Raw genomic sequence first — 18,975 nt, forward strand, 5'->3', positions numbered from 1 at the left:
AACTTACAGCTTCTTCTGTTTATAGAAACTGTAAAACATTTAGTGTATTTATTACCGTGTAACTTAGAGCTTCTTCTGTTTATAGAAAGTGTAAAACATTTAGTGTATTTATTACCGTGTAACTTACAGCTTCTTCTGTTTATAGAAACTGTAAAACATTTAGTGTATTTATTACCGTGTATCTTACAGCTTCTTCTGTTTATAGAAACTGTAAAACATTTAGTGTATTTATTACCGTGTAACTTACAGCTTTTTCTGTTTATAAACACTGTAAAACATTTAGTGTATTTATCACCGTGTAACTTACAGCTTCTTCTGTTTATAGAAAGTGTAAAACATTTAGTGCATTTATCACCGTGTAACTTACAGCTTCTTCTGTTTATAGAAAGTGTAAAACATTTAGTGTATTTATTACCGTGTAACGTAGAGCTTCTTCTGTTTATAGAAAGTGTAAAACATTTAGTGTATTTATCACCGTGTAACTTACAGCTTCTTCTGTTTATAGAAACTGTAAAACATTTAGTGTATTTATTACCGTGTAACTTAGAGCTTTTTCTGTTTATAAACACTGTAAAACATTTAGTGTATTTATTACCGTGTAACTTAGAGCTTCTTCTGTTTATAGAAACGGTAAAACATTTAGTGTATTTATTACCGTGTAACTTACAGCTTCTTCTGTTTATAGAAACTGTAAAACATTTAGTGTATTTATTACCGTGTAACTTACAGCTTATTCTGTTTATAGAAAGTGTAAAACATTTAGTGTATTTATTACCGTGTAACTTACAGCTTCTTCTGTTTATAGAAACTGTAAAACATTTAGTGTATTTATTACCGTGTAACTTACAGCTTGTTCTGTTTATAGAAACTGTAAAACATTTAGTGTATTTATTACCGTGTAACTTACAGCTTCTTCTGTTAATAGAAACTGTAAAACATTTAGTGTATTTATTACCGTGTAATATACAGCTTCTTCTGGTCTTCTCCATCATAAAATCTGAAATAAAACTGCTGATTATTTCTCTGCACATACTGTGATGGTATAGCAGCTGTTTCTCTGCACATACCGTGATGGTGTAGCAGCTGTTTCTCTGCACATACTGTGATGGTACAGCAGCTGTTTCTCTGCATATACTGTGATGATATAGCAGCTGTCGGAGACTAGCTTACATTTTCCTAATGTTCCTTGATAATTATTGGAGAAGTGTTTCATTCTACTATGTACAATTAGTTAATATCACTTATCACGTAACCTTTCTGCTGAGTAATGCCTCCGACACTAGATCGCAGTGAAAGCTTGTTCGTAGGCCCAGGTAACATATTCACTTGTCAAACACACTATATAACCGCTCATACGGTCTGTCACATCGCGCGTGTTACGTGGCAGGAAGGATTGAATTCCTTTGGCACAACAGGAGCTCGTGGAGGCGGGAGAGAAGATGCTCGTGTACTAAAGATGACGACACAAGTGCTAGTGTACGCTGAGCGTTGGACAGCTTGCTCACTATTGGTCCACGAGTAACAACAGTGCTGTCTAAATGGCACGAATCAGTGTTACGTTCTATATCTTTGCGTCAATTTCCGCACGATAAAACGCGGTTGTGTATTTCTTATTCAAAAATACCTAGAAGGATATCGCAAGTTGAAGATAAGAAAAGCAAGTTATACGAGGTCATCTGAACCAACTCTAGATGCTTCAATAGTGGTTTTTGTTTGAACGTTCGTTCGGGCTCAGACACTTCAGAAAGATGGTTAACGTAGTTTGTAAATAAACACGAGCACCACTTTGGAGAAGACCGGACATTATGTCTTCTTTAACGGATTAACGAAGAGAAACAAATAATTTCGTCGTTTATTTAATAAGGACACGAGTGATTTGACCGGAAGCGTTAGGCTATAGAAAGATATGGTTGACAATAACCCGGATGATGCTTCCGGTTCCGTGTCACGGATGAGCGAAGCAGTGACTATTTTCGTTAACCGGAAATTTGTCCGAAGTTTTAGCGAACGAGTAACGGGCAAAAGTCGCAGGAGGGCGGAGCGGTGGTGGTCGTGGATTCGGAGAAATCGTTTATCAGGTAAGTAAACACAGTTTCTTCACTCGCACCTGTCTCGCATCGGGTCGATTTGTTGGTTTATACCCTGGACGATTTTTTAGGTAATTCTTTTAAAAAGTGTCGTGTATCCACAGCCTGATATTTTTGTATAATTTTTTGGCTATGAATGTCTATTCATCTAATTGTTCTTTGGGACGTGGGTCTGACCTGTGACAGAGCTCTGGAATTCGTAACTGGCTAGCCGGGTTTGAATCCGTGCACCACCACAAATATTATCCGTGTTTTAAGCTGTGAGTGCGTTATAAGCGTGACAGTTAATCTCTTAGCGTGGATGATGGGTGGTAGGTGATGATGACCGGCTGCCTTCCTGTTGGTCAATAGATCAAGACGTGAGAAACTGACGGATATTCGAAGTAGCTTTGTCATAAATGCAACTATAATAATTGTTCTGTATTCTAAAACTCCACACGAAGGTTGACCTTTAGGTTGAGGTGATTTATTCTAAACCTTGGTGAAGAATTATCAGCTGTAAATATTTTAATATCCTTTGTATAAATAGCACGAAAATATATTAAACGATTGTTTTTACATTAATTACATCGCTCCGAAAGGAATACATTAATTTACAAGGTATTTTACCCTGTTATATTTTATTTCGATCAGGGTGAGTGGGTGGGAGTGACTAGTTTCATCTCAGATCTAAACATATGAGTTGAAAAATTCATTATGTCTTGTTTTGTTTTCAAAAAACCTTTGTAAGAGGAATGCGGAAAATACGAGCTGTTACAAAGAACCTGTGATACGTTTTAAAAACTACGTTCAAAATTTGTCGTCAGATTCGAATTATGCTCTTACAACATACCCACACTCCAAGAATCTTTTTCAGTAGTACTTGAAGGATTTATACAAAATAAACAACAACAAAGAAAAACAAGGAAGTGCGTCTATGATAAACACAGTCTGTTGGAACTTGCCTAATATAGTAACTACACTACGGTTAAGTGAATCTGTATAGTAACTATATTAGGGTCAAGTGAATCTGTATATTAACTATATTAGGGTTAAGTGAATCTGTACAGTAACTATATTAGGGTTAAGTGAATCTGTATAGTAACTCACTACGGTTAAGTAAATCTGTATAGTAACCATATTAGGGTCAAGTGAATCTGTATAGTAACTACACTACGGTTAAGTGAATCTGTATATTAACTATATTAGGGTCAAGTGAATCTGTATATTAACTATATTAGGGTTAAGTGAATCTGTACAGTAACTATATTAGGGTTAAGTGAATCTGTATAGTAACTGTATTAGGGTTAAATGAATCTGTACAGTAATTATATTAGGGTTAAGTGAATCTGTACAGTAACTATATTAGGGTTAAGTAAACCTGTATAGTAACTATATTAGGATTAAACGATTCTAGAGGACAGAGAATAGGCAATGAAGTAAAAATTACATTCATGTGTTATATTCTCTTCGTCGTGTGTAGCATTTTGGTCCTTCTTTAGGAATTTGTAACAGTTGTTATGACAAATTAAAGGTTCTTCTAGAAAATTTATATATGCAGCAAAAAAATCTCTGCCTGTCTGTTTGTCCGTTATCTAACCACTACAAGGTCGCTGATCTAATTTCAACCAAACTTTGCGGGTTGTTAGTTTGGAACAAGAGGCATGTTAGTGGGGGTTCACAACCCCCTTATTGTTATTTATTATATTTCACGTTAGTTAACATTAACTATTCGTGATGACGAGATACCCACTTGAAGTAAAAATGTATGTCAGAACGGCTGGAATGGGTATTAAAACTTTTATGAAAATATCGTATATAACAACGTTTTGACCTTCTTAGGTCATCTTCAGGCTAAGAAAGAGAGAGTTTGCAACTGACCGTTGTCGGGAACATGTCTTAGGGACGAGAGTGTAAACGGGATTGTAGGGGGCGTTGCAATTAGATGTTCGGTTGTTAATTATTATAGGTATCAAGGTGTTCCTTTATATTGGTTTAATTTTGGTTTTAATTGCTGTATAAGTAGGGCTTCTTTGATTTTGCGTTTGTTTGTACATGTTTCCTAAAATATGTGGATACAGTAGATAGCTAGAAGTGGCTTTCCTATAAGAAAGCACAAACAAATTAAATTTTATATAATACAAAATACACATGGTGTTTGGAAGGGGCACACACACACACACACACACACACACACACCTTATATATCTCTGATAGTGCGCTAGCATTATTTGTGGAAAAATGCAATAAAAAAAGGCTGCCACTGTTGCAATATTAGCTAAACTCGGGTGAAGTTGGTATGACAACAGTCACAACAAGACTGACACGAAGAGTCATTGCTTGAGGTATACTCACTTCCTACTTTGACCCGTGACTTGACAACATCATCCTATAAGACGCTTCTATGGCAAATGATCACCAATTAACTAATAACATGAAACACCGTTGAAGGACATTAAGAAGTGGATGTTGCAACCATGTAGCAGAAAGCACCCATACCGCCACTACCGTTATCGCCACCTCTTTCTACAAAGTCACCCATTGTATTCCAAGTTTTAAGTATATACATACTGAGTTCTTAAAGCTTATAAAAAATATTTAGTGATGTAATAATGAATACTGTAAGAATGTGTTATATTATAAATTAATTAGTTGGAAGTAGGGATTTCTGTGTTATTTATCGTATCATCCACTCTACGTTTTTTAAGCTCATAACCCGGATAAAGGACGGATACTTCAGCTCGTATTTAAGATAATGTATAGAATTAAATATGCTTGTACATCTAAATACCATTGTTTCAAACACTGTCTCAGATATGTTTTTTTGTTAACTGCTTACTTTGTAAACATTTAAATATGTGAAGTTCTGTATCGCTTTAAAATAAGTTATTTAAGAAATTTCATTCCACAAAGTGAGTTTGTCGTTGAGTTGCGATATTTCGAGCTGTGTAGATGACAGAACACAATCGTTTGGAACTCAGACTTCTCAGATGGTGATGTAAGAATTGAATCAGAGATGAAAGTTTGCCCTTGAAATTTATTTAAACGTCTTTGTTATTTGCGTATCACAGACATAAAAATGGTCCGAACGTTATTATTGGACCTGAACATTATGACACTTAAGCACTTCTTTAAACGGAATAAACATTTTTAACAAGTTTGACGTTCAGTTCCACATAGATACGAGACGTTTAATAATCTCACGCCTTTACTTCCGTTTACTTTTATTCTGCGAATTGAATCCGTTAATAATAAACATCAATTTTAATTTTTCTGTACTAAGTTAGATATTAGACACAAACCAGCAATTTATTACAATGACACCTATTGAAGCCTACAGATAAAATAGTTTCTTGCGGTAAACACAGGGCATGCGCATAGTTTCTCGTGCGTTTTGGCACTTGCAAATAAGCTAAAGTACATCCACATCAGTACCTTTCCAATGAATATTAACTGAAATATCTTTTCTTATGCAAATAAAAAATTGTATGCTTAGTTAAGAGTATTAAGATATCAAAGTGTATGTTTAGCATTAACATATCAAAGTGTATGTTTAGTGTTAACATATCAAAGTGTATGTTCAGTATTAACATATCAAAGTGTATGTTTAGTGTTAACATATCAAAGTATATGTTTAGTATTAACATATCAAAGTGTATGTTTAGTGTTAACATATCAAAGTGTATGTTTAGTGTTAACATATCAAAGTGTATGTTTAGTGTTAACATATCAAAGTGTGTGTTTAATGTTAACATACCAAAGTGTGTGTTTAATGTTAACATACCAAAGTGTGTGTTTAGTGTTAACATACCAAAGTGTATGTTTAGTGTTAACATATCAAAGTGTATGTTTAGTGTTAACATATCAAAGTGTATGTTTTGTGTTAACATATCAAAGTGTATGTTTAGTGTTAACATACCAAAGTGTATGTTTAGTGTTAACATACCAAAGTGTATGTTTAGTGTTAACATATCAAAGTGTATGTTTAGTGTTAACATATCAAAGTGTATGTTTAGTGTTAACATACCAAAGTGTGTGTTTAGTGTTAACATACCAAAGTGTATGTTTAGTGTTAACATATCAAAGTGTATGTTTAGTGTTAACATACCAAAGTGTGTGTTTAATGTTAACATACCAAAGTGTGTGTTTAATGTTAACATACCAAAGTGTGTGTTTAGTGTTAACATACCAAAGTGTATGTTTAGTGTTAACATATCAAAGTGTATGTTTAGTGTTAACATACCAAAGTGTATGTTTAGTGTTAACATATCAAAGTGTATGTTTTGTGTTAACATACCAAAGTGTATGTTTTGTGTTAACATACCAAAGTGTATGTTTAGTGTTAACATACCAAAGTGTATGTTTAGTGTTAACATATCAAAGTGTATGTTTAGTGTTAACATATCAAAGTGTATGTTTAGTGTTAGCATATCAAAGTGTATGTTAGAATTTTTTTTCTGAAGAAGCGAGTCTTGTTTCGTCTTTTGATTGTAGGTTGGTCCTGTGGTATGGAACTGGTTAGCCCTCTGATAAAGCTCTGGTTCGGTATGTTATATAGCTCTGGTCGGTTGGTACTGTGGTATAACTCTGGTTGGATGTGTGATAGAGTTCTGGATGTTTGAGCTGGAAACAGGGTTCGAAACTGTGCTTCGCCACAAAAATTACCTGCACTTTAATTAACCCTATGTGCACGAGTATGGGTAAAGTGAACATGCTGCGACCTTTTACCTGTGGTACGTTGAACACGGTACAACCTTTTATCTTGGGTACGTTGAACACGGTACAACCTTTTACCTGGGGTACGTTGAAAACGGTACAACCTTTTATCTTGGGTACGTTGAACACGGTACAACCTTTTAGCTCGAGTACGTTTTTAAATTCTTGATATTTTAAAACTTTATTTCACTATTCGGGGGTGTTATTGTTGTGGTGATAAGTAAAAAAACTATATATATAAAAAAAGAAAGGAAATCTAAATATAAACTTCTGGAAATGATTCATTAATAATTAATAATTCTACTTGAAGTGTAACTTTTGTAGAAACTAAAAAATACGTTTTTTATCCATCTCCTAAGAAACACGTGCACATGCTGACTGCATATTTAGTATATTATACAAACCAAAAAAACCAGGTGATAGTATAATCATGTTGTACATGAATGTGATGTTTGTATAACCCCAACAAAACCAGGTGTTAGTATAATCATGTCGTACATGAATGTGGTGTTTGTATAACCCCAACAAAACTAGGTGTTAGTATAATCATGTTGTACATGAATGTGATGTTTGTATAACCCCAACACAACCAGGTGATAGTATAATCATGTCTTTTATGATGTGGTGTTTGTATAACCCCAACAAAATCAGCTGCTAGTATATTCATGTCGTACATGAATGTGATGTTTGTATAACCCCAACAAAACCAGCTGTTGGTATAATCATGTCGTACATGAATGAGATGTTTGTATAGCCCCAACAACACAAAGGTTTTAGTATAATCATGAATGTGATGTTTGTAGAACCCCAACAAAACTAGGTGTTAGTATAATCATGTTGTACATGAATGTGATGTTTGTATAACCCCATTAAAACTTGGTGTTAGTATAATCATGTCGTACATGAATGTGGTGTTTGTATAACCCCTACAAAACTAGGTGTTAGTATAATCATGTTGTACATGAATGTGATGTTTGTATAACCCCAACAAAACTTGGTGTTAGTATAATCATGTCGTACATGAATGTGGTATTTGTATAACCCCAACAAAACTAGGTGTTAGTATAATCATGTCGTACATGAATGTGATGTTTGTATAACCCCAACAAAACCAGGTGTTAGTATAATCACGTTGTACATGAATGTGATGTTTGTATAACCCAACAAAACCAGCTCTTAGTGTAATCATGTCGTACATGAATGTGGTGTTTGTATAATCCCAACAAAATCAGGTGTTAGTATAATCATGTTGTACATGAATGTGATGTTTGTATAGCCCCAACAAAACCAGGTGTTAGTATAATCATGTCGTACATGAATGTGATGTTTGTATAACCCCAACAAAACCAGGTGTTAGTATAATCATGTCGTACATGAATATGATGTTTGTATAACCCCAACAGAACCAGGTGATAGTATAATCATGTCGTACATGAATATGATGTTTGTATAACCCCAACAAAATCAGGTGTTAGTATAATTATGTCGTACATGAATGTGATGTTTGTATAACCCCAAGAAAACCAGGTGATAGTATAATCATGTTGTACATGAATGTGGTGTTTGTATAACCCCAACAAAACTAGGTGTTAGTATAATTATGTCGAACATGAATGTAACTTTAAAGTGTAGAATTCACATCTGTACATGAAAGTTATGACTGTAAGCACATGTAATAAATCCGTGATTTCAACAATTGTTAACTAAAACGATATATCAGAATCCATATTTTGTTATTTCATATAATTCGTAATGAAAACATAAGAAATTTCATTTACTCTCAGCTCTGATGAGACTTCTTGTAACAAACGCATTTATGAATTCGTTCCAGAAACTTCCTGCTTGTGACAACTTATAGGCTTATATGTAAGTAATAACTACCATCACTGAGAAGATAAAAGTCTCTATCTTCTTCAGTCGACTAAAACTACAATTCTTTGCCATATTTTTATCATTACACAACATATTATTTGAACAATTACCAAACAAGCCTTGCTTTGAGAGTAACGAATGTTCAAAAGCTGTTGTATATAGCAAATAAACTAGAAAATTAGTCACCTGTCTTGTGAAAGTGGGCTTTCTCGAGGTGCTCCTATTTACCCTCCACAGCATATTCTAAGGCAGTTGAATGTGCTGATCCCAGCTCATTCGTGACTCTTTTCACGTGACATCTGATGGATGTTCGTTGTCTCATTTCCTCACGTTCTTCCGTTATATCAACAAACTTCTACATTCATTGTCGTGACATCAGCCCTGATCGTCTTCTATCGGTTACCTACATCCGACCGGACTTCTCTCTCTCTCTCTGCACTTCTCTGAAACAACCGCAGCTTCAAATATAAACTGAGCGAAACAAAAAGCAATCCCAAACAAAATAAAGAAAATAACAACAAAAATCTACCGAGATCTGGGATTTGTCAGGGTGGGTAATTCAATGATCACTTAGTAATGATTGAAGGGTATGTGATAGTTACCTTTAGTAATGATTGAAGGGTATGTGATAGTTACCTTTAGTCGTGATTGAAGAGTATGTGATAGTTACCTTTAGCAATGATTGAAGAGTATGTGATAGTTACCTTTAGTAATGATTGAAGGGTATGTGATAGTTACCTTTAGCAATGATTGAAGAGTATGTGATAGTTACCTTTAGCAATGATTGAAGAGTATGTGATAGTTACCTTTAGTAATGATTGAAGAGTATGTGATAGTTACCTTTAGTAATGATTGAAGGGTATGTGATAGTAACCTTTAGTAATGATTGAAGGGTATGTGATAGTTACCTTTAGCAATGATTGAAGAGTATGTGATAGTTACCTTTAGCAATGATTGAAGAGTATGTGATAGTTACCTTTAGTAATGATTGAAGGGTATGTGATAGTTACCTTTAGCAATGATTGAAGAGTATGTGATAGTTACCTTTAGCAATGATTGAAGAGTATGTGATAGTTACCTTTAGTAATGATTGAAGAGTATGTGATAGTTACCTTTAGTAATGATTGAAGGGTATGTGATAGTAACCTTTAGTAATGATTGAAGGGTATGTGATAGTTACCTTTAGTAATGATTGAAGAGTATGTGATAGTTACCTTTAGTAATGATTGAAGAGTATGTGATAGTTACCTTTAGCAATGATTGAAGAGTATGTGATAGTTACCTTTAGTAATGATTGAAGAGTATGTGATAGTTACCTTTAGTAATGATTGAAGAGTATGTGATAGTTACCTTTAGTAATGATTGAAGGGTATGTGATAGTTACCTTTAGTAATGATTGAAGAGTATGTGATAGTTACCTTTAGCAATGATTGAAGAGTATGTGATAGTTACCTTTAGTAATGATTGAAGAGTATGTGATAGTTACCTTTAGTAATGATTGAAGAGTATGTGATAGTTACCTTTAGTAATGATTGAAGAGTATGTGATAGTTACCTTTAGTAATGATTGAAGGGTAGGTAATAGTTACCTTTAGTAATGATTGAAGGATATGTGATAGTTACCTTTAGTCATGGTTGAGGAGTATGTGATAGTTACCTTTAGTCATGATTGAAGAGTATGTGATAGTTACCTGTAATATTGATTGAATAGTGTGTGATAGTTACTTTTGTAATGATTGAAGGGTATGTGATAGTTACCTTTAGTAATGATTGAAGAGTATGTGATAGTTACCTTTAGCAATGATTGAAGAGTATGTGATAGTTACCTTTAGTAATGATTGAAGAGTATGTGATAGTAACCTTTAGTAATGATTGAAGAGTATGTGATAGTTACCTTTAGTAATGATTGAAGGGTAGGTAATAGTTACCTTTAGTAATGATTGAAGGATATGTGATAGTTACCTTTAGTCATGGTTGAGGAGTATGTGATAGTTACCTTTAGTCATGATTGAAGAGTATGTGATAGTTACCTTTAGTAATGATTGAAGGGTAGGTAATAGTTACCTTTAGTAATGATTGAAGGATATGTGATAGTTACCTTTAGTCATGGTTGAGGAGTATGTGATAGTTACCTTTAGTCATGATTGAAGAGTATGTGATAGTTACCTGTAATATTGATTGAATAGTGTGTGATAGTTGCCTTTAGTAATGATAAAGGTATGTGATAGTTACTTTTAGTTATGGTTGAATAGTGTGTGATAGTTACCTGTAACATTGATTGAATAATGTGTGATAGTTACCTTTAGTAATATCAGCTCCAACATGTTTATTGGAATGGAATATATGTAGATATGAAATGTCTCGTCATGTAGTTCCATAGATTTTGTCCCAAAACTTATATTTTATGAAGATATGTGAGTTTTCTCGTCACATTTTGACAGCGAATGTATGTCGGTATTGTAAGGTGAGTTTTATAAAACGGAAGTAACAGTGCCTCATGTGACACACATGAAAACTGTTGCTTTATTCGTGTATGTATTGTTTTCTAAACTATTTTAGAGGATAACTTAATGTTACGATATGAGTAGTTGGAGTTGTTTTGTCATGGAACTGGTTCTTGTTTCTGGTAAGTATATGAGACATTAATAAGTTTATAAATAAAACTGGTTATCATTTTTTGCCAACGAAAAGAATCATGAGACTCCAATATTTTGATTAAAAGTCATAAGAGTTTGATGAGTGCAGTGGTCCGGTGTAACCGAAAGTGAAACAACTTTAGAGTTCTATTCGGTTCAGTTGACAACATATTTATCGACTAACTTCCTGGTTTGCTCTTGAAGCTTAAAACTATCATAAATGGAATGCTTTAAAGCTGATTTGTGGTGTATACTTTGGAAAGATACTCGTGTCTGGCTGCTTTGGATTTTATCTTTTTTTTTGTGAAGTGAATTTTTAGGGGTTTTTTTAGAAACATTTTCGTGGTTTGTTTTTCAAACAAATGATATGCTTGGAGGTTCTGATTCAGTATCTTACGCCATGAAGTACTGATGAATCTTCAAGATGTTGTTATGCTATTCCCCTGTTTTGTTTACAACTTAACCCAAAGCAACAATTACATCGAGAAATAGTTCAAGAGAAACAGTAGATAGGTCGGGAGTGGCCTAGGTAATAGTGTGTCAGATTTCACAGTGATAGTCCAAGATTAGCCAATTACGATCACCACGTTGAGGTGTGGACACGTTATAAGGGTCTTTGTGACTGGTGGTGTTGCTGACCAGATATATAGAATCAAACGTAATTCTGACATGTTAGGACAACGTTTTATTCTAAATTTGAAAAATAGAATTACTATTATTTATTATGCTCAAGAATAAAATACAGACAGCTATTTATCAAATATGACCGCCACTTCCTGCTAAGTATGTGACAGGCCTGTATATTATTCATGTTTCTTTAACACGTAACATTTTGTGAAGGTAGAAAATTATGAGGTTAATCTAGGAACACGAGTTTAATGGTTAAATACAATGTGGAAACAAGAGCCATTTGTTAAGGAATATACACGTAAAGAAAACACCAAGAAAAGGTCACATCAGAACTGAAATTTGAAAAGAAGAAAAGCACATTTAGAATAAGGATGACCGTTAAATGTTATTGTTCATGACCTTTCAGGTCGTAAGGAATGAAGGTTCTTCCTGTTGCTGGGATATTAATTAATAAGATTAATAAATTTATACTAACACTTCATCTGGTAGACTGATTATATATGTAAAAACGGCTGGATTGGGTTGAGAAAATATTTTACGTAGAGGAGCGAACAACGTTTCGACGATGACCGAAGAAAGTCGAAACGTTGTTCGCTCCTCTACATAAACATTTTCTAAACCCAATCCAGCCGTTTTCACACATATTTTTCTCTACAAGTGGGTTTTCTCGTCATCACTGGTAGACTGATTAGTGAAGTCAGTGAGTCACGCTTGACCACAATGATTTGAAGCACGTGTTTGACCCTTTCCTGGATATTCTTCCCCACTTCTCGATGGTCACTTCTTGAATAACAAGTAGCCATGTGGTTGATTATTTGAAGTTAAGCGCAGAAACTACATTATGAGATACCTGTGCTCTACCCACCAAAGGTATAGAAGCCAAGTTTTTCGCTGTGTAAATCCGCAGACATACCGCTATGTCTCTAGAGGCTTAGCTATTTGTATCCCGATTTTTAAAATTACATTTATCATATTTGTGCTTGCCAGCTGTACACTGGATTTATCAAATGTCTACTTTACCACGTATGCACTTTGAAAATCATACCCGACTGCGCGCGTGCGCGCAGTCGGTGTGCAGCCAGGGTTAGGTCAATGCTCGTGTTTATTAATTCATGCAGTAATGTCTGGGGTAGCATATGTTATATTTTAACTCATTTGAGTTGAGTGGTGTTCGTTATAGTACTCAATATATGTATATTTAATTATTAGTTTTTATTATTTATGTTTATTTTTATAATTATTATTTTACACTGCACTTACTTTTAGTACGTTTTGTTTGTTTCTTGAATTGCGCACAAACCTACTCGAGGGCTATCTGTGCTAGCCGTCCCTAATTCAGTAGTGTAAGACTAGAGGGAAGGCAGCTAGTCATCACCACCCACCGCCAACTCTTGGGCTACTCTTTTACCAACGAATAGTGGGATAGACTGTCACATTGTAACGCCCCCACGGCTGGGAGGGCGAGCATGTTTGGCGCGACAGGGATGCGAACCCGCGACCCTCAGATTACGAGTCGCACACCTTAACACGCTTGACCATGCCGGGCCTCAAGCTATTATTACTGTCAGCTTTCGCTAGCAAAACACTTGTTACCTAGGTAACCGTAAACTGGATGCAATGCGTCATTTTTCAGGGATACACGAACGTGTCGTCTACTTGTCCCTTCAGGTTAACACCGCACGTCCAGTGCGTGTTCTTAGGACATTTGTAAACGTTTCGGCAGCTGAAAGAAGCTCTTGTTCTATTATTTCTGGAAACGAAATAGTAAAGCTTTTATTTAGTAACCACAACGAACGCGACCGTAAATATACACGCACTTGGCTAGTCAAACCAGTTCTCTGATACATCCTGTTGTGGGACCGACATGGCCAGGTGGTAAAGGCATTCGACTCATAATCCGAGGGTCGCGGGTTCGAATCCCCGTTACACCAAACATGCTCGCCCTCCCAGCCGTGGGGGCGTTATAATGTGACGGTCAATCCCACTATTCGTTGGTAAAAGAGTAGCCCAAGAGTTGGCGGTGGGTGGTGATGACTACCTGCCTTCCCTCTAGTCTTACACTGCTAAATTAGGGACGGCTCGATGCAGTGGGCTAACAACCTACTCACTTAAAAACATGTTGAAGAATCCGCGAGCAATTGCGGCCCTATGTTACTTGATGGAATCTAATGGTGATAACTAACTAACTAACTAAGCTTTACTTACAATTATGAGAAACTGAATAAATAAATTAATAGTAAGGTTTAGGGACATTTCATTAAATGGAACAGTCGGCTGCAGATCGCAAGGTCTGAAATCCGAGTTCTGATCTGTCACTAAACACACTCCACACTTTTGACTATGGAGATGCAGCGTTATAATAATGACAGTCAGTCATGCTATTCAGACACTACGAGAGTGTCTAATGCTGCTAACTATATATGTACAAACGGCTGGTATGGGTTGAGAAATTTGTTTATGTAGAGTTCGCTCCTCTACGTGAATATATTTTCTCTACAAGTGGGTTTTCTCATCATCGTGGAATGCTGCTAACTGTTTACCTTCCGTATGGTTAGCAGTTTTGAATTATGGATGGTTTAGCCTGATTCTAAAGGTTCTTTAATCTGGCTGTTTCACCCATTTGTTGCAGTAAGATGCGTTTTGGGCTAAAATATCAAATGGTGGCGTTTACAAAACTGTAGGGATATTATTGCTAATAAAAGTACACAAATGTGTGTATAATCCCTGATATAACTCGTCAATATCACACTTGTTTATTACCTATCATGCTGCCCAAAAGACTCGTGCAGCTGGACAGTATTGCTCGCATAGTTTGGGACTTTCTGTCGTTTTGTATCAAAAGAAATACGTAAATAACTCTTCAGTGTCTCTATACTATGCAATATTTAAAATTGTGTGATAGGTGTGGCTGTTAGGCTGTACCTTTGTTTTTCAGGGTTGAATAAGCAGTTGTGTTTAAACAGTGAATAAACACAACTGCTTATTAGGGTACCAAGGATATGAGGGTCCATGGTCCACATCATGTTGCTGTTTAACAGCAACAACCAAACAAAAGGTGATACACATTTGGAGACCGTTAAAATAGTGAATAAGCGATTGACGTAGCCCAAGAGTTGACTTGTTGCCTGCCCTCTAATATAATATTAACGCAAAACTAGGGACGCCAAAAATAATCAGCCCTTGTGTAGAATGAGGCGAATGTCTTAAAATCTAACCTACGTTTCTGATAATAAAGTCTATATTCGAAATGTCTTTCTTATTGTTTATCATTAACAAAGAATTAGACTGTTGTCATGAATTTTATGTTCCAAAACGCTGCTTAGAAGGTTTAATAATAACATAGATTGTGATGTTGGTAGATGGTTTCGACATCTCAAGTTCACCAGTTAAATTAACTGTATTTACTTTCAGTGATGTCGAGAAAACCCACTTGTAGAGAAAAATATACATGTAAAAACGACTCCTTTGGGTTGAGAAAATATTTAACTCATCTATTTAGTTTTTGGTATAAGATGGTTTTCAATTTCGCGCAAAGCTACACGAAGGTTATCTGCGCTAGCCATCCCTAATTTAGCAGTGTAAAACTGGAGAGAAGGCAACTAATCATCACCACCCACCGCCAACTCTTGGACTACTCTTTTACTAACGAATAATGGGATTGACCGAAGTTTTATAACGTCCTCACCGCTAAAAGGTCGAACATGTTTGGTATGACAGGGGTTCGAACTCGCGACCCTAGTATTACGAGTCGAGTGCTTTAACCACCTGGCCATGCCGGGCCGGTATAAGATGAAGTTAAGCCTAAGTGCGGTTCTGAGCGCTTAATTGTTTAGGATTAATGGTTTAAATATACAAAAGACAACAAATTACAAAGTAGCTACTGTACTCTTAATGTAACAAGTGTCGAATATCTATGTTTTATAACTCAAATCATAACATTGTAATTCGTATCACATCTTAATTTCGGGACATCAGTAAGAAGTATAGAGAGTAGATTTGTAACAAAGTTATTTTCTTAGATATTCGTACAGTTTGTTTTTATTTAATATGTCAAGTCACAGAATTCTGTCCCCCGCCGGTACAGCGGCAAGTCTACGTATTTACAACGCTAAAATCAGAGGTTCGATTCCCCTAGATGAACTGAGTAGATAGCCTGATGTGTCTTTGCTATAAGAAAACACACACACACACAGAATTCTATACCAAGCAGCTGTTTTGTTGGCACTGTGCCAGGTTTCTTTCCCACTGCTCACGTGCACAGCATGTTTCTTTATCATCGTTGTAATCGGCCATCTTACAATTTTTTTTTGTCTTCTCAACACGGTTTATTATATTTGCTATATAATGATAAGGAATCCCCCTGTGTAACAATAAAGCTTGAAGACGGCTTGAATAGGGAATCTAGGAAACTTTGTTATACATTTGTCAAAATAGCAAGTTTAGAATGTTTCTCTGGACGTTTGTTAGCCTCAGGTTTTCCCCATCACTGACGATTTCTGTTTTTTTTTTCAGCACGTTTTTTCACAAATTGTTTATAATAACTTATAGAAAGTTCTAGATTTTAGACCATGCCAATCTGATTCCATGACACTTCTCCCTACCTAAATAACAATGCAGATTTCTGGAAATAATTAGATTAAAAAATAGACTACTTCTCTCAGTACCAAGGATGTATGTGTGTTCATTGTATTTTGTACATATAGTGATATTGAGACTAAAGATTAAAAAATAGACTACTTCTCTCAGTACCAAGGATGTATGTGTGTTCATTGTATTTTGTACATATAGTGATATTGAGACTAAAGATTAAAAAATAGAACACTTATCTCAGTACCAAGGATGTATGTGTGTTCACTGTATTTTGTACATATAGTGATATTGAGACTAAAGATTAAAAATAGACTACTTCTCTCAGTACCAAGGATGTATGTGTGTTCATTGTATTTTGTACATATAGTGATATTGAGACTAAAGATTAAAAAATAGACTACTTCTCTCAGTACCAAGGATGTATGTGTGTTCATTGTATTTTGTACATATAGTGATATTGAGACTAAAGATTAAAAAATAGAACACTTATCTCAGTACCAAGGATGTATGTGTGTTCACTTTATTTTGTACATATAGTGATACTGAGACTAAAGATTAAAAAATCGACTACTTCTCTCAGTTCCAAGGATGTATGTGTGTTCACTGTATTTTGTACATATAGTGATATTGAGACTAAAGATTAAAAAATAGACTACTTCTCTCAGTACCAAGGATGTATGTGTGTTCATTGTATTTTGTACATATAGTGATATTGAGACTAAAGATTAAAAAATAGACTACTTCTCTCAGTACCAAGGATGTATGTGTGTTCACTGTATTTTGTACATATAGTGATATTGAGACTAAAGATTAAAAAATAGACTACTTCTCTCAGTACCAAGGATGTATGTGTGTTCAATGTATTTTGTACATATAGTGATATTGAGACTAAAGATTAAAAAATAGACTACTTCTCTCAGTACCAAGGATGTATGTGTGTTCATTGTATTTTGTACATATAGTGATATTGAGACTAAAGATTAAAAAATAGACTACTTCTCTCAGTACCAAGGATGTATGTGTGTTCACTGTATTTTGTACATATAGTGATATTGAGACTAAAGATTAAAAAATAGACTACTTCTCTCAGTACCAAGGATGTATGTGTGTTCATTGTATTTTGTACATATAGTGATATTGAGACTAAAGATTAAAAAATAGACTACTTCTCTCAGTACCAAGGATGTATGTGTGTTCATTGTATTTTGTACATATAGTGATATTGAGACTAAAGATTAAAAAATAGACTACTTCTCTCAGTACCAAGGATGTATGTGTGTTCATTGTATTTTGTACATATAGTGATATTGAGACTAAAGATTAAAAAATAGACTAGTTCTCTCAGTAGCAAGGATGTATATGTGTTCACTGTATTTTGTACATATAGTGATATTGAGACTAAAGATTAAAAAATAGACTACTTCTCTCAGTACCAAGGATGTATGTGTGTTCATTGTATTTTGTACATATAGTGATATTGAGACTAAAGATTAAAAAATAGACTACTTCTCTCAGTACCAAGAATGTATGTGTGTTCATTGTATTTTGTACATATAATGATATTCAGACTAAAGATTAAAAAATAGACTACTTCTCTGAGTTCCAAGGTTGTATGTGTGTTCATTGTATTTTGTACATATAGTGATATTGAGACTAAAGATTAAAAAATAGACTACTTCTCTCAGTACCAAGGATGTATGTGTGTTCATTGTATTTTGTACATATAGTGATATTGAGACTAAAGATTAAAAAATAGCCTACTTCTCTCAGTACCAAGGATGTATGTGTGTTCATTGTATTTTGTACATATAATGATATTCAGACTAAAGATTAAAAAATAGACTACTTCTCTGAGTACCAAGGATGTATGTGTGTTCATTGTATTTTGTACATATAGTGATATTGAGACTAAAGATTAAAAAATAGACTACTTCTCTCAGTACCAAGGATGTATGTGTGTTCACTGTATTTTGTACATATAGTGATATTGAGACTAAAGATTAAAAAATAGACTACTTCTCTCAGTACCAAGGATGTATGTGTGTTCACTTTATTTTGTACATATAGTGATATTGAGACTAAAGTTATTGTTATTAAACAATATTTGCCGTTATTTGCCGTTGTGTTGTATAAAACTTTTGAGTTGAAATTATCCAGGATTAAGTTTAATATGTGTGTAACGTAGCATATTTGTAATTTCCATTTCAACTCATCAGGTTCACGTTTTCCATTACAACTAACCATATTTGTCTAATACATTACAACTCACCATACTTATCTAATACATTACAACAAATAATGTTTAATAAATACATTACAACTAATCATGTTTAATAAATACATTACAACTAATAATGTTTAATAAATACATTTCAACTAATAATGTTTAAAGATACATTACAACTTATAATGTTTAATAAATTCATTACAACTATTTATTTTTAATAAATACATTAGAACTAATAA

General features: G+C 34.5%; 1 protein-coding gene across 3 annotated transcripts in view; it reads left to right on the top strand.

Moving 5' to 3' along the window:
- Positions 1-18,975, top strand: part of LOC143251884 (stAR-related lipid transfer protein 13-like) — a 125,063-nt gene that overhangs the window by 52,113 nt on the left and 53,975 nt on the right. The window contains exon 1 of one of the 3 annotated variants that reach the window (XM_076503210.1): positions 944-2,078. The exons of the other annotated variants lie outside the window; for them this stretch is intronic. Within the exon in view, the coding sequence (XP_076359325.1) occupies positions 1,907-2,078 (172 nt within the window). The 5' untranslated portion in view covers positions 944-1,906. Of the gene's footprint in view, positions 1-943; positions 2,079-18,975 lie in introns of those variants that run through there. 3 annotated transcript variants of the gene reach the window in all.

The sequence above is a fragment of the Tachypleus tridentatus genome, chromosome 6 (assembly GCF_004210375.1).
Source record: "Tachypleus tridentatus isolate NWPU-2018 chromosome 6, ASM421037v1, whole genome shotgun sequence".
Taxonomy (NCBI): Eukaryota; Metazoa; Arthropoda; class Merostomata; order Xiphosura; family Limulidae; genus Tachypleus; species Tachypleus tridentatus.